This window comes from Drosophila albomicans, chromosome 3 (assembly GCF_009650485.2).
Source record: "Drosophila albomicans strain 15112-1751.03 chromosome 3, ASM965048v2, whole genome shotgun sequence".
Classification (NCBI taxonomy): domain Eukaryota; kingdom Metazoa; phylum Arthropoda; class Insecta; order Diptera; family Drosophilidae; genus Drosophila; species Drosophila albomicans.
This window is the reverse complement of record NC_047629.2, coordinates 14,680,914-14,708,564: the sequence shown is the minus strand read 5'-3', so window position 1 is coordinate 14,708,564 and position 27,651 is coordinate 14,680,914. Positions and strand designations below refer to the sequence as shown.

The following is a 27,651-nucleotide window of genomic DNA, read 5'->3' as shown; positions in this document are numbered from 1 at the left end:
TTAGCTTCGCTTATCTGAATAATTGAACGTATTTCAAAATACTTTTCTTCAGCTATAAATATCGTCGCCATGTAAAAAACTATTTTGCCAATGAGACTTAAAAGTATTGTGTTAATCTCAATACTTCTTCAAATCGAAATAAATATATACAGAACTCTCTATAAGCTTTCCAGAATTTGCAAATTCGTTATTATAATAATACATAGTATTCTTGTCTTTCAAATATCACAAATTATTTTGGTTCGAAAACATTTAAAAATTCAAGAAATATAATTTGAAAGTACAAAAGTATTTTCCAAAACAATATTTGCATTGTTTATTCATATTTTTGCGCCATTGTTTATTGGCACTATTGTTGCTGGTTTTGTTGTTTGGAGCCAGAACTAAATATGAAATTAAAAATCAACGCTAAAGTGTGAAACGCCTGAAATGTCGGCTGTCTGAATGTCTCGCTGTCTGGCGGCAGTCAGGCAAAGGACTCGTCGAAGGCTTAGAAGTAGCTCTGCAGGCAGCTGGAGTAAGCATTTGCAGACAAGTCGCGGAACGTAGCAAAGGTCTCGAGCGGAAATTGCAAATTATCCGAGCGGAAAAAGTCTCCGAATATCACCGATACCAATTAGCCATGAATAAGGAGTTCATTTTGCAGGGCGGCACGCCCATTACCAGCGAACTGGCAACGGTAAACGATCCTCCAAAATCGGGAATAAAATTCGTACTGGAATCCTTGTTGTTGTTGCTTTTGTAGGAGCTGCGCAAACTCGTCTTTGGCACAGCGGCGATCCCAATGCGTGCCGAGTGGCTGCAGACGGCCTTCGTCTTTGGTGCTCCACCCAAGGAGGAGTTGGCCTATGGACTTCGATGTCCGAGGAATGCCACACGCGGTCTGCTCTCCGTGGTGCAGGGCTTCATCGTAAAGTATTTGCTCTTTTCCCGCAAGAGTACTCGCAACAATTGCACTGAGTGCGTTGAACGCTTAAGGGAATCCCCAGAGAAATTTAAGATGTGATTGAGTGTGTGCTTTCTTTCAGTCCTCTGCTGGCCACTGCTGATATGCAGAGGGATGCACTCTTTCACGCCCTAATCGAAATACTGCGCACCATCTCGGACAAGGGCAAGGTCACCATGGTGCTGCCCTCCGAGGATGAGGTGTTTGTAGATCACAGTGCCAGCTACTTTCATGACACGGTCACCGAGAAGGTAAGCCCAGCGATTGCATAACTCGTTACTTATTGATTTTGCTTATTACTTTTTGTAGCAAAAAATTCAATATCTTTATATGTATTTCATTTCAAATCAGAGTAAAATTTCTACAACTTAAACAATTTTTTAATAAATTTTTTAAGATTTACCGCATTGTTTAACTTGTTAGCTTACACAACAAGTATTTATCTATGCCACTTACTTTTTATAGTCTTAACAATAAATTTAATTTTCTGTTTTTAAAAAATTAGAATGTGTTGAAAATTCCGAAGCTTCTCTTCTCTTAACTTGCTGATTCACAAAATTCTTGTATTTTTATCTGCTTCAAAAAGAATTTTTAATAGAAAAATTCTTCACTTCAGTTGAAATTTATTGTACCTAATAAACTTTTTGAAATATTAGAAGCTACAAATATTTCTAATCTGTATTTCAAATTCAATACTAGTGTCGTGTAACAAATTTTTTCCTTTGTTTCTGTTCAATAAATCAATTAATTTTTTTTTTGCCTATAGCTCTATACCTTTACTCTCTCCCCCAACGACGAACTGGAGCACTTTATGAAGCGCAATTTCAAATACGTAAGAATTGAAGTTACAGAATTGTACTCACTTCTGTAGCTCTATGAATGTTCTTTATGTACAAAATTTATCTAATTCACTTCCAAAAGTTTACAGAAGAGGAGACCCCGGGCACTTTGCTGTTTCTCTATAGCGCCGTCCTCACACGTTCGATGGGAAAGTAAGATTTCAGCTGTAGAGAGTGCGATTTAAAATTCGGCAAACACGTTAGATAGTCTAGATATAGCTAAAACAGTCTTTAAAGTATTTGGGCTAATTGATTTCATAATCTTTGTAAACCTTTTTTACAACTCGATGCAGAGTGCGCACGGATTTGGATTCGACGAAGGGTTCGCCTTTGACGATGAGCAACCACGAAGAGGGATCCCTGATGATTGTCACGCTGCTGTTGACCGGACGTGCCACGCCCTATATACACAACGGCGTCATTAATGTGGGCGATGAAAATAGCTATGTGATTTATTGCAAGAACCATTGAGTTGATCTTTGATCTTAATTTGCCATTCTTTTCCATTGCAGGCTGTGCCGCAGTACGGGGTACTAAAACGTTGTATGATCGGTTTACTACTCTGGGATATTGAGTCCGCCAGTGTGAGTAGTATTATTGATTTTGAATTCCATTCCCTTACATCCTTCATACCGTAAAGTGAATCGGAGTGTAAAGACAATAAAACACATCTTCGACTTTAACTTTCCGACTGTTCGTCTCCTTGAACACTTGAACCTTAGAGAGAAAAAACATTAATTAGAAAAAGTACACTTGAGGATCTATCACAGTTTAAGATTAACTTTGATTAATTTTTCAAGAAAAGGTTAACTTATAATGAATTAGTTGACTCTTAACAGTTTAATTTCAGCTGATAAATTTATTCTCTTCTTATTTGTTTTTATCCTACTTCTAGGCTGCTGTCAATCAATCGCGGCAACCGGGTTCGCGTCTGAAGACACCCAACTATCCCATTTGGATAACTAGCTGCACGGGTCATTATGGTGTGATCTTTAATCGAAACCCGGATCTGTTGCGCAACTATCATGCCGAGTCGCGCTTTGATGTGAACTATTACAGCTGTTCGGGCCATCAGATACTGATGACCATCGATAATCGGACGTACAATGAGCAGGCATTGGTCATGTTGGAGCGGCAGCCAATTACACCGGAGAGCACCTCATTGTCGGGCAAGCCGGGCAAGGATGAGCCTGTCTCGCCGGTTGGTGGTGCTGCTGCCGGCGTTGTTGGTGTCGCTGGCACTAGCGGCGGTGGTGGTGCTAGTGGTGCTAGCGCTGGCAACGATGTGGTCGCCAAGGAGGAGTCAACGCTCAACACGCCATTGCAGCGTTTGATTCATACCAAGTGGGAAGAGGCAACTATAAGCTTTCACGTGCAGCCATCGATGTTGAGTTATCTTTTTAGTACCACACAGTAGTACGAGAGACCAGCTCCTCCCCCATCATAAACGAAAATGCAAAACTCTACTTTCCCCCCTCTAAAGAAGTTAGCTAACTTTCTTCCCCCGGCCTCTAGTCTAGTTCCCATTAAACAATTTCCTTCTCCCCTTTTCTCGCAATTTGCATTGTCAGCATGTCAGCTTGTTATGTTGTCTCTTAATCTATGATATAAATCGACTTTCTTGGCGAATGACCAATACCCTACACCATTTGCAGCCAAGTAAGTTGTCTACTCCTACAGTTCCATAGTTGTCCTAGCACCATTTGTTAGTCTAATAATCCTTTTTATAATACAATTCCCGTAAGTTCCCCTTACCAAAATAATTACTATTTTCATTTGTTATGTAGTTTTTTATTATTCACTTACTAGTTGTGATAGAGCTCTAAAGAACAATACATAGAAGTATAACTCCCTTTAACGGATGGTAGATTCCTTAACTAGTTTTAATTACTATAGTCTAGTGCCATTAATTGTATGCTTTATAGTTACAAAACTAAAAAAAAAAATCAAAAAACCCTGCACACATTTTCTAATTATTCACTTAGTTGACTTCTAATAATGGCTGTCTCTGAGCTCTGTTCTGAAGAAATGTCAAATAATTTTCAAATGGTATTTTAAAAAGATACACGAATTTGTAAATTCCAAAACAGCGATGGTAAATACACGTAAAATATTGCGGAAATTATGTTACCGAGGCCTCTCTCAATCCATCAAGAGCGACTACAGGAACTCAACCAGTTGAGGTTGCCGCCTGGAGCCACTAGACGATCAAATTACAATACTAAACTATCCACGGCACTTACAATTACATTCGCATAAAATACAAAAATTAATAAGATGTATTTAGAAATAAATGTTCAAGATAATTATGAAAAAACACGATCAATTCTTTAATATCGGGACGATGGATTGATATTTTCTAGAAAAAGGATTTTAATAATTTCACCAGAAATTACTATATTTAAATTTAGTTAAAACGCCACCCAATAAATAACAAATGCAAATTATTTAAAAAAATATTTATTAATAAATTTGTATGATATTTATTAAAGTTATTTGTGTTTTTTTTTTTTTTTTTTTGGTTGGTTGGTTTTTTGTTGTGGTTTCATTGCACAAAAATGATTGAAGTTCCTTGTTTTAGCCAGTTTTTAAAGAGAGTTTTCTTTTATTTAGTTTGCGTTGAATTCTTTTTTTTGTGATATTTCTTTGAATAAGAGAATAGTTTAGTCGTTACGGTAGATTGGTTTTGTAATTGTTTCTTGATATTGAAATATTTTAAATTGCGAATATCATTGTAATATTTGACTTTATAGAATTTATAAGAATATTTGATATTATTCACGAAAGATGTACCCTTGAGATTGGTTAGTATATTATTATTATTATTATTTGTAATATTTAAAGATTTAGTAAATGCCTAACTAACATTATTAATACCCATACATAAATACATATTTGATATTTAATTATGTATAAATTGTAGAAATATTCATTAATACCAGTTTGGTTTATCCGCATATCTGCTTTATATAATATTATTTACAATAAATTTGTTTCCGAAAGAACTTCGATTGGATTGAAACAAATATAGATAGTCTGGAATTACGATTCGTTTCTTTTTACCACTTTGTATAATTGAATTCCATCAGTAAGACCATTATCTCAAATATGTTGTTGGCTTTTCGGTAATTTCTCAAACTGTTTTTCTTTATTTTTATGTTTTTTGTCATTGTTTTTGTTTTTTATTTTTGTTATTTTCCCCCTTTCAATTGCCATTACCCATTACCATCGCTATCAGTTGGCACGCGATTCGAGTCCCACGAGGGCCCAGCCCAGCCCATGTGACTAAATCATTGGCCTCTGCTTTATCTGTCCCGCTGTCTGTCCACCCTTCAGTCTGTCTGTCTGACAGTCAGTCTGTTTGTCCGTCTGTAGGTCCGCTGAGGGTCTGAAGTAACGCCTTGATAGACAAGTGTGCCAACATGCATTATTGAAATGGTTGCGGCCCACATTTTAGCTGCTGTTTGTTTGCATTTCCGATGGCTTCTTCGTAGCACTCGCAGTATAAATAAATACTTATAGTTGCTCAACTTTAGACACGCCCACCCAATACTCGAATGTTTGTCTGCCTCGGCCTTGAACTATTGACATCTTTACAATTGCAATACAACTGAGAAACTTCACAACTCAAATTGAGAACTATTATAGAACAAACAAATAATATATGATTAACATTGAAGTTATTTAAAATGTGCAAATAAGATTGATTTGAAAATGAAACCAACTTAGATTTTAGGAACAGAAACCATAGTTGTGTATTGTTTTGAGTGGTTTATGCGTGAATTCGACAGCACATAACTGAATTATCATTTCAACTTAGATGCTAAATTAAATTAGAATTACAATTACAATTAGGCATTAGGCTGTTGTCTTTCATAAAGTAATGCACTTAAATACTTCTTGTCTTCGTCAAAAATTAACCGTCTTAAATTAAGTCTTGGCTTAGTTTAAATTTATTGCAAATATGTACAAAATATATGTATATAAATGTAGATGTGAATATATGCATATTCAGGACAATATCATATTTGTAATGTACAATACTTAAAGGTATACACTGTGCGACTGTCAATGATGATGATATGATGACTGATGCTAATGCTAATTAATGATAATCATAATGATGATGGTGATGATGCCGGCCTGGGGTCAAACAGTGCTCATCTTGTGATTCGTGATTAGTAATTACAAATATATAGTAAATTAATACTCGAATGTCGTATAAACGTGTGCGCTTAGAGCCTAACTAATTGCAACTAACTGTAACGGTGATTACGTTGTGCAACACTAATGATAGTCGGTACATTGAAACGACTTCAACTCCGAATTGTACCTGTACAACTTGGTTAAAGTCACGGACACTTTGTGAGCTCACTCGCCTGCCATACACGATTGCATTTTGTAATGGTAATCGTTACCATTCATCGTTAATACCTAACTAATACCTAACTATAGAGTTTGGACCAAAACCAGCAGCCCTCTTCATTGTACGACTTATGGCCGCACCAGCAGCTTCTCAATAAACGCCAAATTCGTATGTCCATATCGCGTCATATTCAGCGGCAATGCGGGAGAATTCTTTTTAGTCTGCGTGTGCCAAGTGAGTATCTAATGAAGCGATAAAAATTACATTTTAGTGGCATACTTTCGAGGGTTTAACGTGGGACAAGTTCTCACCTCTCTGCACTCATCAGCAAGCAGCTCAATTTCGGCATTGTCCAAAGGAGCCAGGCTGCGCAAAAAACCATCCTCTTCATAGCCCGGTTTGAAAGGCATCTTCGCTTGCGGTCGCTCGTGCAGAAACTTGACGCTCACAGCGAAGCCTGCCATATCGACGGGATACTTGCGACCACCGATCCAGCCATCGTAGTAGCCCTCCAACTTGCCCTCACGTATGATGGGACTGCTGACGCCAGTCTTGGTGACTAGACCAACCGGCCACATGGACACCTTTTTTGTATAGCGCATCTGTCAAGTGGGAATAAAAGTATTTTATTATGATTAGATAGGGTTAATAAATGAGATTCAAAAGACCACGGAAAAAGTGTACTTTAAGAATTTAATATACTTGGGATTTTGTGTTAAGAAATCTTGTTTGCTGCATGAAATATTGTTTGACAAATGTCAACTTCAATTAAAGTTGTTAAATCTCACTTAACGGTCTTAAAATGGACAGTAATACTTATAGGACAGTTATACTTAAGAATGTCGCTAACTGTCATTAAGAATTAATTATAAATTAGCCGCTAAGTAAAACGATTTTAAGAGAAATTTGATAAATATAAAGCAAATTATTAGTACAATACAAAAGTAAAGTTTTTTGAATTCCAGAAAACTCAAATTCATATAAAACAAGAAAGAAAATATGTTGAGTATGCTCGAATGTAAAATACCCGCTACGCATTTTGAATAAAACCAAAATAATATGGTATTCATTTTAAAATATACCAAATTAATATACCATAAAATACTAAAAATACACCAAAGTTTATTTTATGTATATTTATATATATATAATAAACTTTGGTGTATTTTTAGTATTTTATGGTATATTAATTTGGTATATTTTAAAATGAATACCATATTATTTTGGTTTTATTCAAAATGCGTAAATATACCAAATTGTCAGTCACAGCAACTAATACCCGTAGTATATGTTAAAGGCGATGTTGCCCATACAATTGTATTTCATTAATAACTTCTGAAACTTTTATCTGATCGCAACCAAATTTTCATGGAATCTTAAAGACTATATTTATTATTGTTTGTTATGCTTGCTATTCGATTTTTATTGATTTACAGAGCGGAGCAGGGCGTTGCAAAAATTTGAAACAAGCTTGAGAGCGGGTATAAATGAATCCTTAATTATTCTTTCATTTTAAGCCTTTGCAAATGAAAACAACATGATTTTTCTCTACGTGCACAAGTACCACTGCTGCGGCGTTACTCACCTGCTCGAATATGTTAATGTCATAGGTGTTATCGTCGTCGGCAAAGTAGAGTACACCCTCAGTGGCATTGGCTCGCAGATAATCGAGTCCTCGATTCCGATTCGAGACACCACGGGGCTTGGCACGCTTCGTCAGTTTGTACTGCTCGGGCATGGGCGCTGCAGAGGCGAGCGAATGTAGCGAGGTATGAGAGAGGTACTCCATAAAGCAAAGGGGGTTAAGAGTGACGATACTCACCCACTAGGTACTCGTAGGGCACGCCAATGCGATCCAGGGTGTGCGCCACCAATGGGTTCGTCCTGTTGGCATCCTCAATCACCAGCCAGAGCAGGTTGAGCACATGCTTCAGCGTGTAGCCGAGTCGTGTCAGCTCCGCCAGTTGCTCGGGTCGTCGATAAGTGGGCGTGATGATGTACAATGGCGGCTGAATGGCGGACGGGGTCAAGAGGATGCAGAGACGGATAGGATATTATATTAACTAGACGTCCATACTCTATTATTATCTATGCTATAGGTGTGTGTGTGTGTGTGTATGTGTGTGTGGGTGTGGATGTGCGAATGTGTCTGTGTGAGTGTGTGTGTTTACATGCGTAACGCGCGGCGTGTGCTTCGTTTTATGAGCAATTATGCAAATTAATCCACTAGTTGACTAGTTGACCGGGTTTAGCTGCGTGTCTCCGTTCAGTTGGGTTACTCGGGCTACACTTTAAGCAGGCCACTCAACTAGTACACACACATACACACTCATACACACACACACGCACATACATACTTGGCGTGAATTTGCTGTTGCTGCAAATTGTTCATTGTTGACACACATAAATGCATTCAAATTTATTTTATTCTTCTTTGCTTTGCTTTTTTATTTGCAAAACAAACAAAGACATTCAAATAAATAAAGTGCACTGAGCCAAAACGAAACTCTAATCACAACAATCAAACAACGACTAGAAGTTATCTCACAAAGAGAATACTTATTAAAGTAATAATATAGTTATATCAAAATAAAATATTTTAAAATCATAAAATAGATAAACATAATAATAAATACATATGTACTATAATTTGAAGATATATTCTAAATCGACTTTCAATATTACCTATTGCTTCAATTTGCAGGGTATCTTAACGCTGCACTGACATGCAAATTAATAAACGCTAAAAAACTGGCACATCGCTCGCAACTGACCAAATTCATGTCCTGCAAACATTACATTTACCCAATATATAACCTCTTTAATTTACAATATTTATAACGGTTTTATAGGTCGCCGTTTACATCCTGCTATTATCTTGAAAAATAATAATATGCTTGCTAAATTTATAATATATGTATATGGTTAACGTTAAATATAATAATTTTTTGGTGCTATCTATTGGAGATTTTTGCTTTTTATTCATCAAATACCACAAATGGAAAAATATTATGTTATTATGTGAATTGTGATTCTAATTTTAAGTATTTCTCAACACTTTCTTTATGTTTTTTGCTTTTCCTTTCTGTTCCTTTTATTATTTCCTAATATTAATATTATTGAGGTATATTTATTGCAATATAGTGCTATTATCTCATATTGATATAATTTGAAACATATTTGTATTAGGAAATATACTACAAATAATACATAGAAGCAAGTCTATTTGACACTACTTCTCAATTCTAGATCTAAATTGCTATAAATATAATGCACCCTCCATGGAAACAGCCTTTGACATTGACTGCAGTGCATCCACATTTACTTAATAGTCTGTGCCACTAACTAAGCTAGCTCAGAGAATATTTACAATACGACGCTACGAGTCGAGAATCTTTTTCAATTGGCTTGCACTTAGCGAATCTGGATCATCCAAAGTGAGATCTAGTACTACTCGTAATATTGTCCGAATAACTGTGTCTACGGCACAACGAACCCCGCCCCTAAATGCAACTGGGACACAACCTCCCAATTTGGTGCTATTCAATGGCGTTTAGTTTGTTGTGTGCGGTTTCGGTTTATAGGTTTCAATGCGCAATGAGCAATTTTCAAATTAGGCTCATGCAAATTGCAAATAGAAAATCTTTTTGTTTGCATATGATTTATAATTGGAGATGGAGAAGCCAAAGAGGGGCCAAGGGGCGCACACACATTGTGGTCCCCAGTTGGGAGTAGTTAAAGGGCATGTCATTTGATATACGAGCTGTGCACTGCAACTGATTAACCCAGAAAAGTCAAATATCGCAACTAATTTGTTTGGCGTTTGCATCTGCGAAACTTGGTCAAACAAATAAAGCAATTCGATTGCATTGGTAACGCCTCGTTGGCCAACCAAATGTGTATTCACGTTTGTCACGTCAGTTATATGGCCATAATTGCATGGCAGGCATAACAAATTACTAGATGGATTTCTATAGATAATACCAAGTACTTTGGCATTCTTTTGCCCCAATAATCGACGGTTTTTTCCCCCTCTATAAAGCCATATCATCAATCATACGTCGGGGTTATTACAGGTGTCCCGATAGTGTCTGATAATCGCATCACAGACGCGCCCGTGTAAGTGCCATAAAAATAGCTACTCACACTTCTCAGTATCTATTCTGAGTCATTGTGTAATTCAAGTTAATCTAATTGCGTACTTTTCAGCTCTGTTCTAAGAATTAAAGAAATGTGTAATGCAACTGCTATACCATATAAATTTCTTAAGCCCCCAATTCCCAATTGTTGTAACTGAAAACAGTACTAATTAATTACTTTAAAATTACAATATAAGAATTTCATATAAAAAATTAAAATTTTGAATATAGTAATAACTCTTCATATTCTTTTTACATTCAATATTGAAATACAGTTTATGAAATTCTCGTAATATCTTTAACCTTTGAATATTTGAATTTTAGAATTCTCAAACTTGTAGCTTTTTTTCATCTTAGTAGTTTTCTTATCTTAAGAGATTTCATTACTAATATTGAAATTACAACATAAAAATTCCAATATCTATTTGATAATTAAAATTCTAATATAGAAAACTCAATATTCTTTTTGACAGAAGTTCTTATTTAAAATATTGTGGTATCCATACTTTTTGAATATTTAGAATTCTCAAACTACGATATCTGTTTACTAGTATTATATTTTCTGTACCTTAATAGCTTTCGCTACTGTCTTGAATTTCTGTACTCTTTTGACTTTTTTCTTCCCCCTTTCCTTGCCTCGTGACTTCTTTCATAAGATTGGTAGAAACTTGAAATTCATCTTCATTATTTACAATTGTAGAACGTATCTCAAAAAGTAGCGCGTAACTGAGGTTGCTACAACCTCAAACACTTCCACCACACCCCCCTCAATGGTATTACAACGCACTTGTGACTTGCAGTGAAGCAAACTGGAAACTTAAAAAACCAATTAGGAGAATTCGAAAATGGGAGAAAGAACGTAAACAAAGCAATAAAGTGAAATGGCGCGAGGAGGAGAATTACAGGAAATTGCAACAGAAAAATTGTACATAAAACTACAACAATAATATGTATAACTAGACATAGATACTCATTAATATAAGTGGAGAAAAATAATACTTATTTGTGCAAATTATGTGGAACAAGGCAAAGCAAAATGCAGATAACAGAATATACATATAGAACTATTTGAACGAGCAGACAGTGCAGCAAAAGCGAAATGCGACATTAAGTGAATTACGTAATTAATTAAGTTCGTTAATTAGTTAGTTAGTTAGGTATTTATTCGTGTGTGTTTGTGTGTGTGTTAAGTGTGTGCATTTAGTTGTAGATTAGTTAAAAGAATATTTACGGGTTTGGAAACGGCAATAAATGTTGAGCGAGTTTTATGAGCGACGCCCCCGTCGGCTTTTCCCATTGCATTTTGGGCGTGGCCGCTTGTCACTAATCGTTTTTGAGTAGTTCTTGTTGTAGTTGTAGTTGTTCTTGTTGTTGATGTTGTTGTTGTTGCTGCTGTCGTTGTTGTTGATGTCAGAGCAGGCGCTGTTCTTGTTGTTGTAGTTCTTGTGATAATGGACTTGGCATCTGATGATGATGATGATGATGACGATGACGATGACAATGTCAAAGGCAATGAAACCGTCGATAAGAAGGACATGGCAGATGCAGCCATCGAGGCAGACGTGGAGGTGGCAATGTCTGTTGCATTTGGCGCATGTAATTGGATTGGCCCCTGCCCCTGCCTCTGCCTCTGCCTCTGTCTCTGCCCCTCCCCTTGTCCCTGCCCCATTGCGGTTGTGTTGACGTTGGCCGCGGGTGACCACAAATATGAGGCGATAAATGACGAAGACAAGGGTGATGATGATGATTTATCGGTATGCTATATCATTTAATCATGTTTATCATGTATTGTTGTTGTAGTTGTTGTTGTCGTGGATGCAATGGGCCCCAACAGTTAGAAAGGAATAGAGCAAGAACAAGAACAAAAGACAAATTACAATATGAGACTTGATGCAAAATGTTTAATTACACAGAGACACATACTATCTAAATGCTATTTGAGAGTTAATACTTAATTTCCTTACACATGAAACACTTTTCATAGACTATATATCCTAGAAACATTTATTAATCAAAGATTAAGATGAGAAGAAAGCGGCTAAACATGTTATATTAAATATGGAATCGCTTTTAGTTAGAGACGAAGACATTTGACTGCATGTGAGTTTCGCATTTTCGAATTTTCTTACTGTGAAAACAGACTTTTTTGGAGTCACTTAAGTTATCTAAAATAAGTTATTTCGCTCTAAGTAATTTGAAAAAGTTTAACATGACCAATTGACAAAATTTCTATAAGCAATCCTCTAATTGGCTTCAATTTGATTAAGCTTTAAAGTTCAAATTTTTATCAAATACTAAGCAAGAAATTTATCAATTGAAACGCGAAAATGGTATTGTAAAATTTTTACAGAATTTATCAAATTTAGCTGTATTGCTTTATTGTACATCTTGTGGAAGACATTTCACTTTGGAGTGGAAAACTCAACGATCTATGCTTAGAAAAGTTAAAAAAAGGAATCGAAGAACAATACAAAATGGTTTTATTTTTATAAAAATTAAGTTTAAATTACTGTGATACTTCAGAGAAGTTGCAATGAAAAACTATTTGTAAGCGAAATGACTGATACATTAAATACTTTAAATTTTCTCTTAAAATACAAGTTTCACCTGATATTATTATAGTAATAAATAAATAACTTGACTATGAAGTGTCAACGAACTTTAAAGTAGTTTATCTATGCTATTGCTGGTCGTGATACACTATAAAAAATGCAAATATTATACGGTATCATATGTAATAATATGACAAATTTATGAATGAGTCGAGTGAGTGTTTTGCAACTTGAACTTGATGGGGGGCTGTCAAGGTCAAGCAAGTAACTAAAGGTAATCAATTTGTGCAAGCTAACATACGCGATCGTCTTATCAATAGAAGGTGCTATCTATCTATGCAGACATACAACTAACCGTGCTAACAGAGTAACTATCTAGAAGTAGAGTTCATTATCTATCGTATCTATCGTAAGTATGAGCGAGTGGAAGGGAAGTACTTAACAGTTGTTGCACTCACCTTAATGACCTCGTTGGTGGCGAGTGGCTGTCGGGACATGTGATATTGATAGAGCACCATGTAGACACAGGTTGTGGCTACGAATATGGTCAGGTACATTTTAATGGATTTGCCCAGTGCCATTTTGTTGTTGTTGTTGCTGCTGACACCGCTTCCATTCAGTTTCACTTCTTTGGCCTGTGGCAGCAACATTTATACTTATTGCTGTTGTTATTGCTGTTGCTGTTTTTTTGTTGTTGCTTTTTATGTATTTTTTGGTTTTGGTTTTTGTTTTTTACGCGTTGGTCTTGTAACTCTTCTTTGGTATTTTGATTTCATCCGTTTGGTTTTGATTGCAAGTTTTTCAGTTTCAGTTTTAGTTTATTTATTATTATATTTTAAAGTTTCATTTGCATTGCATGCAATATTTTCATTTCATTTAGTTTTTAATGACTTTCGTTGCTCTCTCTTGCTCATCTGATTGTTACACGCTGTGGGCGGCTTTTCTGGGCGGGACTACGTGCCGGCTACGCAATGCTATGATAATATTGAATTTTCAAAATACTTCCACAAACATTTTACTTACAAGTCTTCACATACTTGTCTTCAAAGACATCAAAACCTGCAAGTAAAGAAAAATATTGAAAAATAAATTTAATTTTGGTGAAAAAGACGTAATTTGATTGATTGCTGCCAAAAAAATAGAATTGAATTAAAAAGAGCTTCATCATTGAATAGCAAACAGTTGATAGATAAAGAATAAACTTTGCAGACGCCCACATATTAAATTAAATGTACACAAATATTTGTTTATCTACATGTTTTTAAGTCAATTGCTGATTGCATTTAAATGAATTTGTAATTTGAATTGGGTCTTTAGAAATCATTTTATCAAACGTCGCTGTCTTTGATAATTATGTCATCATTGCAAAAACCGTAAGTGATAACGATAACAGATTGCATATTACATATGATAAGATAGTCATTTTGCTTAATTGAAGTTGTGGTAACGATCGCATTTAAAACTCTTTTATCATTAGCGCATTTTTCGAGCATTAAAGTTAATTTTAATTGCTTGCACTTAAAGCTGTAAAGCTCTTAAACGCTTTGATTGCATTTTCCCTTGGCCATTTGTGTAAGGCTCTTGTTAACTTGGCCATTAGAAATTATAGCATTAAACAAGGAGCTAACGGAGGCAGCGGAAAGAATACCCACAACAAGCGGAAGAAGTGCCTTGTTTTTAGTTTGAATACCCTTTAAATATTGTAGTACAACAAAGTAGGGAGTAGCTAAAATATCGGAAATTGTTGCTACTTAAACGAACTTTGTGTGTATTTATAATTAACAAGTACACATTTCGCATAAAAGCAAAATAGTGCGGTAATTTTCTTAAAATATACTAAATAAAATAAACCACAGTCTATATTTGGTATATTGATCCAGTCTATATTTGGTATATTGATCTAAATATAGACTGAGGTTTATTTTATTTGTTTTCCCTTTATGCAAAATGTGTACTTGTTAATTAAAAGCAAGTTTCTTCACAAATACAATTCATAATTTATTTTCAAGATCTGCTGTATTGGTATTTATACATAGTATATAATTTTAGTGTATTTTAGAGAGCGTCTAACTCTTTGCTTCGTTAATACTGTTGTTGTTGCCTTTTCGCATACTCTTGTGAGTTTTTGCAGATGGGCGTGGCTGTTGCTTGTTCGCGTGTTTAAGCATTTTAAAAAGCATTTCGCCCAGTTGCTGATATTAAAGTTCAATGGCCAATTTAAAATTGTTTCTTGCGCTTTTGTTTTTGTTTTCGCTTCTCGCTTTTTTGCATGTTGCTGACGAAGTTTGGGCGCCGCTTTTGCTACGCAATTTGCATATGGACTTGCTTTCTTCTCCTATCTAAAACTGTATCTAAGTGAACCGTCAAAGGGTACTTGGAGGTTTGCGTTGTAATTGAAGGCAAAGCGAGGCTAACGAGTCTCAGTTTTGGTAGTTGGAAATTTGCAAATTTTAAATAGTTTGGTAAATTCTTTTGTAAATCTCAGAGATTGAAACAGTTGAAATTGAAATTCTGCCGCCGATTTGCAGATAATATTGTTACACAACTAAATTGAATTTATTTGCATCGCACGCAATTATTATCAAAATAAATTAGATTTGCAATATCCAATATGGTCTAGTTATAACCCCGAGCTGCAAATTTCAATTAATGTCGTTTCTTCTATTGCGTTTTATTGAAAACGGAAAATGGTGCAAATGAAAATTCATTTAACAAAATGTCGCAACAATAAAGCCAAGAGTTCTAAGCAAAAGTCTTTGTGAAAAACAATTTAGTGCCAGAACTTAACCCATTTACATGACAATTCCAGCCGCCCTCTGCCCTCTGCCCTCTGCACAACGATACGAGGCACAAAAATCTCTGCAAAAAGAATACAAATGAAACACACACACAGACAGGCAGTCGCATAAACAACAATACACAGATGTGTGGGTGTGTCAGATATGTGCGAGAGTATAAGAAAATACCACCAAGTGGGCGCCAACTGCAGCGAAATTGTTGGAGCTAGACGGGGGGTTGGAAAGTGGGAGAGTTTAAACAATTTTTGGCGAGAAAGAAAAGCGGAAATAGCTGAGAAATAAGTGGATACTACGAAATGCTGCACTTGAGCACCACCGGATGGGGCTTTCAAGTGGCGACCTGGCAATGTCCTTGAGCAGAATGTTATATAGTATACTACTAAGATTGCAATTTCCATAAAGAAGAGTCTTGAGGCTTTGCCAAAATGTTGGGAATCCAAGCTCAAATTGTTAGGAAATGCTTCCTGGCTGTTTTCAAACTAAACGATTCTAACATTATTTATACTGTCAAATCCTTTTTATCACGAATCTAAGTTCAAAGCATATATGCAAAATAAAATAGAATCATTTCATTTAAAACTAAGCGAAAAACTTTGAGATTTCATTTAAACTTAATGAAAATATGAAGTTGTAATATAAACTTTATTTTAAAATTTAATTAAAATAAAGTACTTTGATAAAGTGAAAATTAAATTAAACTGGAAAATGTTTGCTTTCTTCATTCATTTTTAGTGAACATTCTTTATTCTATGTATGTATGTAAGTACGACAATATATGAAATTATATTAAAACGACACATATTTTGTTGTAAATTAGATGTAATTGAGTGCACGACTATACTATATGAAAACAAATAAGAAAGATACAGTAGAGTGTGCTCGACTGTGAGATACCCACTACCCATTTTTAATGAAAGCAAAACAATACGGTATTAATTTTATAATATACCATACCCATTATACACAATAAATACATTAAAAAAATACTATACATATACCGAGGCTATAGTTGGTATATTGATATAGTACTACATTTAAAATATACCATAAAGTGATAAATATACCAGACAATGAAAAGTACAATATATCAAATCGTCAGCCAAAGCAACTAAGACCAGTAGTAAGTACGCAGGTTTCCCTTACAAAAGTATTTCTCATATAACTTCTACAAGAATCTCCGCTTCAGCTTTCTGTTACGCCTGTTATTCGATTTTTGTATAGTATCCTATGCGTCATTTTTCGCTCGAGAATTACCCATATGATAAAAATACGAAGTACTAGTAAGCATTGAGTTTGTCTCACCAAATAGCAAAACTCTGCTAATTGGGCAACCCTTTGTTTGAGCACAATTATTTTTTGCACCCATCGCAAAGATCTTAGTTACATTTTCAATTTATTAAATTCATTATATAATTTCTCACTTTTTGTATTTCGCTATTTCCGAAATGTTGTTGTCGCGACGATACGAAAATTTCTTATGAAAATATATCATGCAAACATTGTGCATCCACTGAGTCAAATATAATGTTTCAGATTCTTAAATAGTAGTTGCTGTATTAAATATATTTGAGCGGATACTTCACTTAAATAGATAAAGATTGATCGATGATGAATGTCCGGCCAAGATATGTTTCACAGTAATTATCAAACTTTGATAAATAACAGGCAAGTACTTCATAAGGAATGACATCGTGAAGTAGATAGATTATTCTGTTTTCCTGCTTCTCAGCAAATAACTAAAAGTTATTTTCTTCGTTAAAGTTGTCTTAAGTTGGTTTATAATACTTCCTTATCGTATGGCATCTTTAGCATCAGCAACTTGACCTCAAAGCGTTTCTCAAATATGAGTTTGCCCTTGCTTTTATTACGGCTCCGACAACATACTATTCACACTCACTGTTGTACAGTACTAAATTGTAGAGAAAAAGAGAGAGAGAGAGAAGCGAATGTGGCTCTTAAAACTGTCTGCGGCTCATTCATTTTGCTGTAAGGACAACTTGAATAGTCCTTTCGAGTGCCTTCGCAGTTCTATTTCAATTCACTTTACTCATAATCCCGACGCCATGGTGTCCACATAAAATGCCTCTCTTTCTCTCTCGCTCCGAGAGTTAGTTTCGCATGTGGGCGGAATCAACAATTGCGTAATATACTATACTGTATATGAAGAGAGGGATAAGCGGAGAAGTGGCAGGGGAACGATGCACGTGCTCCCACAGTAAGGAGTCAACTGCAAGAGCAAAAGTGAAACTAAGTCATATATGAAGACGCCAACTCTTTGCTTGATTTGTGGCCCATAACCTTAGCCTCAGCCTCAGCCTCAGCCTTAGCTCCAATCCCAAAGCTCTAAACTGAGGCTCTCGTAGTCCACAACTTCTTGCATTTGTCAAAAAGAGAGAAATAGGAACGGAAAAAGAAATAAAAGAGAAAAGTGTAAACGAAATTCATAGCCACGTTTCCAAAGTCGTTGGCAAAAATCATATTTCAAATTTAATGGATTAGCAGCGAGAAATTCCATCTTGTAAATGTCTTCATGTGACCATGTGAGTTATAGTGTATCAAAAAGCATATCATATATCATCCATTACAAGAAACTCCGGAACGTGCTAGTTGCACTCGTATTTTATGTAACGAAATGTAATCAAAATGTCAGGCGAAACAAAGCAAAAAAAAAAGGAAGTTAATATAGAGTGTGCTCGACGCTGGGACTCTGAAAAGTTAAAAGCAAACTTAGATAATTCATTAATTAGTTCAGGGGAGAATATTTCTCAATTCTAAATTAATCACGATTTTATTAAAACATTTAATTTTAATAAATATAAACGTTAGGACAAAGTTTCCCAATGCGTCACACGAATTAACCTATGATAGATATGTAAATTCTAAGTCAATAATATACGAACTGTGATAAGATATAAAGACAATTCAGTAATTTTCCCTGACGTATTAACCAACATAGTATAGAAACATATCTAAGCTATCAATAAGAAACCAAAAATATAAAATAGATCGTTTATGGCATTGAATTTGTCATATCTCGACAGCTATTCGATAGAAACTATTTCCATAGCTAAATGTTTAAATGTCCAAAATCAAAGTAAGCCAAAGTCTATAAAAGTGATGAGCACAAATTAGTGAGGCAGGGCATAATGGCTTATCGTTGGGCCACCGAGGCCCATTAGCCGAATGTCAGTTGGCCACAGTGGGACTAATTAATATTGTGACGACATCGAAATGAAGTAGATTGAAATCTAACGAAATGCTGAAATTTAGCATATATTTCCCAACGTGCTCGTTTTGGGTGTGAAAGGATTGTGTCGAGAACAAAGGACACCTAAGAAAGCCATCATCAATCGCAGGCACGCATGGGCTCGGGATATTCAAATGTAGCAAATAGATGGGGCAACTGTTGCGCCACCATTCGATGAAGAGAATGCAACAGTTGATTAAGGTTGGGTTCTAGGAAAGTTTTATTAATAAGTTTTAATGCATTGCCATTAGCATAAAGTGTTAGGAATTAGTTAATATGCTGGCTGACCTCGCCTCTTTCAATCTATAGATTACAAAAATATATAATTTGCAATAAATCACCACAACAGCAAGCTTAATATTTATATTCGCAATGTAATGGAAATGTTTATCATTCACTCTTTGTATAGTCCAACATTGAGTCATTTGTAAATAGATGAAATTCACCTGTTCGTCAGTTAGTCAGTTTTACCAGGCGCCTTATCTATTTGATTTGATGACTACCAATTAAGTGCGCCAACTTTTATTGAGCTGGTCGTAAATTCTGTTGCATGCCCATAAAAACGATGTTTAGTCTATCTGTCGACTAATGAAGCTATGCCTACCGCTTTTACGATGATAGAACACGTAAGTCGCCCTTTTATGATAAGGCAATAATCTATTAATCCGAATAGATGTGATATTCTGTAAGGAAAAAACTGCATTCATTTCGAGTTGGACTTTAAATTTACAATAAATCAACAAGTGAATTGGCTATCTCTGGTTCTATCTATATGATACTTTATTTATAAATTTAATCAAATAAGTCATGCCTCTTCTTCAAAAAGTATCAACAAGTAAAGGCGGTTCTTCTGATAAAGACCTTAGAAACTTTATGAACAGCTAACAATTAAAATTAACTCTTTAAATAAATGGCAATGATTGAAATTGCACATAGTGATTCATTATTTGCATTTAAATACAATGTAAATGCACGATAAGTAATGATTAGATGAGGAAGATGTATTCGGATATGGACATGACATCATCCTAGGCTAATCTTAAACGGCAAGAGCAGCTTATCTGCTAATCTTTATAAGAAAGATCCCGGAACCTGAAGATATTAACTCCGAATATACATACATGCATTAAAATAAATTGAAGATATGCTGAGCACAGCTAGAAAACATAAAGTGTAAGCGATAACAAGTTTGTAGATATACTTTCAGTGTGACTAAGATACATTTTAAATATACAACATAAAAAGTTATGTTAATGCAAAACATGTCAATGGCAATAAACAGACTTTAAAAAAATAATCCTATTGTAATATCATTTTTAATTATTAAACGTGTATTTTTTGTAAGAAGGCAGATGCAAGTAATTTCTTATTTCCATAATACTTTTGTATGCAAACTTTTAACAAGCTTAGCGTCTCAGTTTCTGAAGCCTCATCCGGTTAATTGCCTGAGTAATAATGTATTATGTAAGTTGCAGCTAAAGATTCTAGGAACGTATAAAGCCGGAAATGCGAAACACGAATTTAAGCGTTAAATAAAATTCCTCGTGTTTGAAGGTATCAAAATTAGTTTATACTTAATTTTTTTTTGCAGAATATCATAGAAATTGTGTTTGACTTCGTTTGGAATATAAAATTTGAATGTTTTTCTATATTATTTATAATTTACTATGTTGCTAAGCAAATTCTTTCAATTCTATAAAGTCTCTTATATTAAGAATTTGTCATGACCTCAACATACATGCAGTTGTCTGAGGTACACTTCACTTTCTAAGCTTATTGATAAGTTAAGATTTATTTTCTTTCATTTAAGTGTCACTAAATTTGTCATAGAAATAAATATATGTATACTCATATTTTGTATACAAATATGTTTTATATACTATAGCAATCGAGAATGTTTCATATCTACCACAGTGGCGAATACGCACAAAAGGCGACCGCCTTAAGCTGACTTCGTTCTTAGTGATAAAACCTTACCCACATATAACATATAAATATAGCACACATATACACATAGTGTTTCACTATGCAGATAGAGAACAGCGTATATACATACATATATAGTATGTAGTTTGGAAAGTACGTTTAACCCATTGGTAGTCGAAGTCGGGTATTGTTCTCTCTCTGATAACCATAAATTTATCGTGTGGTCTGCCAGGGTTTCGCTTTCGACTCATTTGTTGTATTGTCAAAGAGTCGCTGCTGCTGTTGCTTCTGTTGTCGAGCGCCGCAGTTTTGTTCATGTTCTGCATGAACAGCATAAATAGTGGGTTATAGACATTGTATTCTCATATTTACATATGTACGCCCATATCGACGAAGTATATTTTGTTTAGCATGTGGCGGAAGTAACGATTCGCCCATGGATATTTAGTCCCATTTCCCATATCAGTCACAACTTGTATTATGTGTCAAGTGAAATTTCAGATCTCACGAGGTTCTTATTACAGAATTTATAATGATGAAGATCTACCAAAGCGATAGAATCAGTAGTGAATATATGTTTATTAAAGTATTTTTTATCGATCCTCAATATTTTATTGCGTTCAAACTAAAACCTGTATTTCAGTTATTTCCCAATCAAACACAATCAACTTAACTATGTTTTATCTTACTGCATTTATTTTTTTCAAGGGCTTCTCCAACATTTATCTTGTACACTGCCAAGTAACATTTGTAGCAAGTTTTTGGCAATTCGAATTATTGCAAAGAAAATTCCATTTTTTTTTTTTTTTTTTTGTATTTTCCCTTGGCACTCTAAGTCCATAGGTGGGCAGAAAGTGAAAAATGTTCAAAATTGGCAATTAAATTACCAAAAGCAAAGCCAAAACAGAAACAGAAGAAGAAATGAAAAAGGTAAAGTGGAAAGAGAGAGAGAAAACAGAGACAACAATGTGAGAAATTGCAGTGCTGGCAAAAATTCTCAGGCAAAATGAGTTCAAGTCGAATAAAGACCAAAACTAGAGGCGGAAACAAAGAGCAAGACCGACGAGAAGGCAGCAGAACCCCACTTGACAGGCGGCCAAGAGGCGAGAGAGACAGTTGAGACTCTGCATTCGAGCTGGGCACTCCAAAGCTTCAATGCGCCATTGGGGCACTGCCACTTGGGGCCGGTCAAGTGATTCAGCGCCAGGCGAACGAAGCTAGCAAAACAAAGGAGCGGAAAATGCAATAACTTGCTACATGCCACAACAGCACATGAGGTAACAGTTACAGTTGCAGTGCATTTAATCCCGCTACTCGACACAAAAGTACCCTCTGTAAAGTACTTCATGTCTTGCATTTGACTTCCAAGAAATCTAAAGCATAAACGAAAGTTCCTGAACACAATTCTTAACTTGACAGTCTTCTAAACTCTGCTTTTCTAGTTCAAGAATTGAAATTTTATTCACAAAATCACAACCACTTCATTGCTAGATCTTGTATTTGACTAATAAATTCACTATATTCTGAATATCAATTCTATATTTCAATTTAAACTTTGTACAACAAAACTAACTTAAAAGACAATTTTAATATAAAAATCTTGTATTACTTTCAAATATAAAACCACAAATAATATATGAACTACATAAATAAACAAAAATAATAAGGAAGTTGTATTTCGGTATTATAAAGAATATAATGAGAACAAGATAATTCTGTTGTTGAAGCGTGCTCGATATCAATATATCCTGTAACAAAAATGAAACAACTACCCTTAAAAAAGAGAAAGCTAACTCCTATTTATACTATATTGTTCATACAAAGAGAGATGAACTCTGTTTTATTTCATCTCGCTACCATTTGAAACAAGTCACATTTGCTTTCGGACATAGAAAGATTTTTGGGTAGCTTGTCTGGAAGACAAACTCTTGTCAACAAATTCAATTAAGGTTTATTTTGTGAAAATATTGCTGTTGTCGTGTCCTGTCTCGTCCTGCAGTCCTTACATGCACGCAGTTGGCATTTTTCATTTGCACAGGCGCTGGAAATAGGTTGGGAAATGGCATTTTAAAAATTTAATTGGCAACGCAGAATGCAGACGAGGAGTAAGTTTGTACAAGTGTACAACAAGGAAGACGAGGACCTAGACATGGACGAAGACGAGTTGCGTCGTCTAGCTGGGGGTATCTCTGTCCATTAAGGATGCGGATAGCGGAAGCGGGGAGGAGGGCAAAATGCAAGTCAGCTTCGAGGGTTTCTGTGTCATGTTTGTCAAATTGAGTGAAGTCCTTTTCCTGCTCGTTGCTCCTCTTGTTGATGTTCATGTCCTGTCCCAATCCATTCCATTCACTTCAGCTCACGCAGCTGCCAGTCACTTGCCACAGCCAGTCAGGAATCGTAATGGAATGGTATGCGATGCCCCAAAGAGACAGAGACAGAGAGAGAGAGAGAGTCCATCAAATGAGTTGCGTGCCCAACTAACCCTGCTAGCTACATCATTCCATTTGGAGTCGGCCAGCCGGAAAATTCTTCTGATGAAATATATACATTATCCCGACCTCAACGATTATCCCGACTACGCACAAAATACCTTTTAATCGAAACAAAACTAAAATTCATGAAAATGCTAGGTATCCATTTGAGGGAATTTTACAACTTGACTGTTTAGATCCCAGTAAAATAAAACAAAATTTAAATACCATAAAAATATATTTGATTTCAAAATAAATGAGTGAAATAATGAATTAAGTTACATACAATATACAAAAAAAATGTTTAACTAAAAAAACAAGCTATAATCGATATTGAAAATATTTTAATAAATATAAAATAAAGAATTCAAGATGCTTTTCAAGCTTGGTATCATTTCCAACTGAGGAAATTATTAATTCCTTATTATTTCCTCATTATTTTCAAGTGAAAAGCTAAGGAAGTTATTTGAAGTGAATTTCTAAAAAAAGGATTTACATTTTTTCTTCTTTCCTTCCTTTCTTCAGAAAAACAAGTGTTGTAGTTTTTCTTTTCCAAGATTTGTTGTACTAATTTTCGTAATGTTTTCTTTTCTTTTCATTGAACATCACTTGAGCTCAGCTAGACAGACTTTTTCCAACTGACAAAGTGAAGCAAACTCAAGTTGCCTGAGGACGCTTTTGTCTGTTTTGTTGCAGTTTCTCTTATGGACAGTTTCAGCTGGCAGCTGACAGAATTCTGACTGTGGCTGTAGTCTTCAGCTTCAGTCTAAAGGTTTTTCGACCATGTTTGCAATGTGAACACAGTGTGAAAAGCATTTCAAATGGCTTACAGATGCTGCTCTGACATATTTTGTCAACTTTTGTGGCCAAAACCAGGCAAACAACTTGCCACCAAAGTGATTTCTGTCATTTCAACAAAATGTGTCTGATGTTTAGAGTTCTTGTCTATAACTTACACAAAAAAAAAATCCAATACTCCTTAAACTTTTTTGAAAAGAGAATGAAATGGGAAATATTTAATGAATATTTAATAATAGATTTAAGATGCACGTTTTGAAAATCAATATACTTTCATTGATATATATATTTAATAAAATAAATTGTAAAGATACCTAAATATCCTTATTAAATCGTACTATGTCCAATTCTCATTCATTTCTACAACGTTTACGAATGCCACATAAAAAGGAATCATAAAATCTGCCACTTAAAGCTGTGCTAAAAAAGCACAAACGTAATTGCGGGGAAACATGTAACAAGCATGAAACAACTACAGAATAAACTCTTTTCAAATTTCCCGAACAAAACCAAAACAAAGAGTACAGAAATTTAAATGAAAAAAAAAAACAGAAAACTAGAAACAAGAGTTGTGCGCAATCTTAATTGTCATAATCACAGCGAGGGGAGGTCTTAAACATATGTACTTATGTGTGTGAGTATGTGAATTTTAGTTACCATTCCCTTCCGTGGCGCCCTTTGCGGCGTGAAAAATTAAAACGTGACACAAATTGCTCGACTCCTCGGGGCCCACACACATGCAGTCACACTCACACACATCTACAGATACACACTCATTTACAGTCTCGTATACAAGTTCCATTAACAGTTGCCGAGACTTGCGAGGGGCCAGGGCCGTTTCTGTCGCACTGCGTCTGTCCCGAGGGGTTAAGGGCGACGAAACGCCTCCCGCATGTTTTCTACTCGCATGCAACTCCCCAATTGATGTATGTGTGTGTGCGTGCGTGCGTATGTGTGCGTTCGCCTATGCGAAGCCGAGGCGCGGAAGGAAGCGAAGAACCTTTTGTTCATAATTTTTGTGCTCGCAGATTTCGCACGCACGCACATGTGTCAAGGGGCAGCTCAGTTCCACCCACGCATTTGAATACCCCCTGTGTGTCTGTTCTATGTGGGTCTATGGCAACCCTCCACTACTACCTTAGCTCCAATCTTCTACATATGCTCCCTATATGCTGATTTGATTGGAAGGACTCTCAGTATGCAGATTACACATTTTACAAACCAAATTCACAATCTGTGTGAATTCAGTCGGAAATAACTACAATAATAATTAAAAGCTCTAAATATTATGATTCTGTATAGAATATTTCTTATATTATTATTGTATTTTATTAGGTATAATAATAGTTTCTCTATTCCTTTTTAATGAAGCTGTAACATATGTTATTATATTTTATGATATTCTTGCTGTTTTACATTTTGAATATTATTACCATTTAATTATCATTCAGATGCTTATTATTTTTTAGGCAGATTCAGTTGAAAGATTTATACATATGTTCTATTTTTTTTAAACGTGTGTCCAATAATCAAAGGTCTTTCTAATTAAATAATTTTAAACTTTATCGCAAAGTTCTATAAATAATGCTTAAAAGAACTTGGAATGAACTAAATAAAGAATGATTAATTGCTGCCCAATAAAAAACATAAACAAATTGTTATTGCCAAAATTAGAAAGTTTACTAAGGAGACTTCAGACTGTAATGGAAGTAAATGGAATAATCTCCTTTGAGATATTGCATCTTGCACAAGCATATGCTAGAGGCAGTTCTATAAGTAGCACGAAAGTTTCTCAAATCCCTAGAACAATTTGACTCTCGCTTTCCCCACTTCCCTGTTCTTCACTTCATGTTGCTTTAGCACTTCACTTTTCACGACCCGCCGCTCCAATTAGCAGCTGCTTAGCTAATTTCAAGGCGTTTGCCTGAGAACGGTGCTAATAGAATGCTCCAAAACGAACACCAACAAGCACACCAACACATATAAGCATGCATGTACCGACACACGTACATATGTATGTATTAGTACTCACCTAGAGCAGTGGATGGCTCCCAGTTTGTTTTGGGCGGAAGAGAAACGAACGAACGGCGACAATTTGGATGCCCTCCTCCGTCGTCTGTGCCATGCTCATTAGGGCGAAACTTTCGATTTTATTTCGGTTGATCATTCGCCGGTTTTGCGGCAGCTGCTGTTGTTGTTTTTGTGTTCTTCTTCATCTAATAATTACACTTTCTGCTTCACTTTTATTTTATTTTATTTATAACACGTTCTGTATTTTTTGCACAAGAAAAGAGAAATGGAAATAGAAATCAAATAAACGGCAGCTCTGCTTGTTCTTGCTTATGGTTGCTGTTTGCTGTTGTCGTTGTTGTTATTGTTATTGTTGTTGCCAGAGCAACTCCAGGGCAAACAGGAGCAGCCAGCAGCAGCAACAAAAACAGCAGGTGCGAGCAAAAAAGCACACCCCTTCTCACGGCTCCTCAACCTACTGTTAACCGCCACTGCCAACATACATACATACAAATACAGCCGAAAAGTGTAAATAGAATAGTAAAACAACACACACAAAAAATGTAGGGAAATGAAACAGGAAAAAGTGGCAGCAGTAGCAACAATGACAACAACAACAGTACACACGGCACGCGGAAAAAGGAAGAAGGAAAATCGAATGAGCCGTAAGGCTGGGAGACAGCGAGAGCAAGAGCGAGAGAGAGCGAGAGCGACAAAAGCTTGCTGTGGCAATAACAAAACTTTTGCCTTGCCCTTTTGCTGTTTTGTTTGTTTCACTTTTCACAGGATGCGGCATTTTAAACACTTTGCCCACAGTTTACAAGTCTACTCGATTACACACGTATACTATATACATATTTAAATATATTAATTACACCCACGCGCACTTTAAAACGAATGCTAGTTGCTGCTCTTTTTCTTACGCGACTATTTTTAAAGGCACCAGCAACACTTTCCAGCAGCACTCCCAAAACGCAAATTACGTTGTCGTTGTCCAGGCGCGCCAAGTGCCAGGCTAGTAGTAAATGTAAAGAAGATTTCAAGCGACTGCGAAGGCAGCTGCGGTAACGGCAACGAGATAGCAGCAGCACCCGCGCGTACTGTTATTCCAATTGCGACTGAACGGCAAAGCAAACGAAACGAAACGAAATGAGACGCAACGGAAACGAGAAACCGCTGCTGTGCGGCCAGCATTTGATATCCATTTACAGTGCGCGCCAGCTGTAAGTCAACAGCTATGTTAATGGTGCGCTGCCAATTGAAGTAATGTTGGCATAGCGTCTGTATGATAATTATTACGTCTTAAAATAGACTTTTACTTGTGTGGTGAAGTTAAGAGTTGAATGCAATTCTATAGCAGTCAGTTGCAGTTTCACTGACTGCTGCAAGCGCCTGGGAAATACAATATCAGCTTGAGTGTCATAGCAATCAGCTACTGTTTGTACAGATGAGAGTGCTTTTCATGGCAACTGCGACTGTTAGAAACTTATTCTGTTAATAACAGTCGCCAGCTCTGAGAATTGCTGTTGAGCTGTTTGCTGTTAGTAAAGTGTTGCGTG

The 27,651-nt window shown here is 35.7% G+C and overlaps 2 protein-coding genes across 7 annotated transcripts; one reads left to right on the top strand and one right to left on the bottom strand.

Annotated features, from left to right (window-relative positions):
* The first annotated feature begins 543 nt into the window (after positions 1-543).
* LOC117571655 (inactive ubiquitin carboxyl-terminal hydrolase MINDY-4B) lies at positions 544-4,037 on the top strand. Its single transcript, XM_034253890.2, has 8 exons — positions 544-679; positions 746-960; positions 1,029-1,197; positions 1,713-1,778; positions 1,868-1,938; positions 2,079-2,232; positions 2,298-2,369; positions 2,681-4,037. Exons 1-8 carry the CDS (start codon positions 623-625, stop codon positions 3,200-3,202), a joined length of 1,326 nt encoding a protein of 441 aa, XP_034109781.1. The 5' UTR covers positions 544-622; the 3' UTR covers positions 3,203-4,037.
* An 867-nt stretch (positions 4,038-4,904) lies between these two features.
* Positions 4,905-27,220, bottom strand: LOC117568184 (galactosylgalactosylxylosylprotein 3-beta-glucuronosyltransferase P). Of its 6 annotated transcripts, none has more exons than XM_034248636.2 (9): positions 27,016-27,220; positions 26,115-26,351; positions 13,866-13,901; positions 13,301-13,806; positions 11,522-12,049; positions 7,974-8,160; positions 7,737-7,894; positions 6,463-6,753; positions 4,905-6,393 (listed from the first exon to the last, which is right to left on the bottom strand). In XM_034248636.2, the coding sequence occupies exons 4-9, from the start codon at positions 13,490-13,492 to the stop codon at positions 6,280-6,282; spliced, it is 1,470 nt and encodes a 489-aa protein (XP_034104527.1). In that variant the 5' UTR covers positions 13,493-13,806; positions 13,866-13,901; positions 26,115-26,351; positions 27,016-27,220; the 3' UTR covers positions 4,905-6,279. The 6 variants fall into 6 exon arrangements, with proteins under 6 accessions (XP_034104527.1, XP_034104526.1, XP_034104524.1 ...); XM_034248635.2 differs by having other exon boundaries at positions 13,301-13,816; positions 13,880-13,901; XM_034248633.2 differs by having other exon boundaries at positions 13,301-13,901; positions 26,974-27,220.
* Positions 27,221-27,651: the final 431 nt, after the last annotated feature.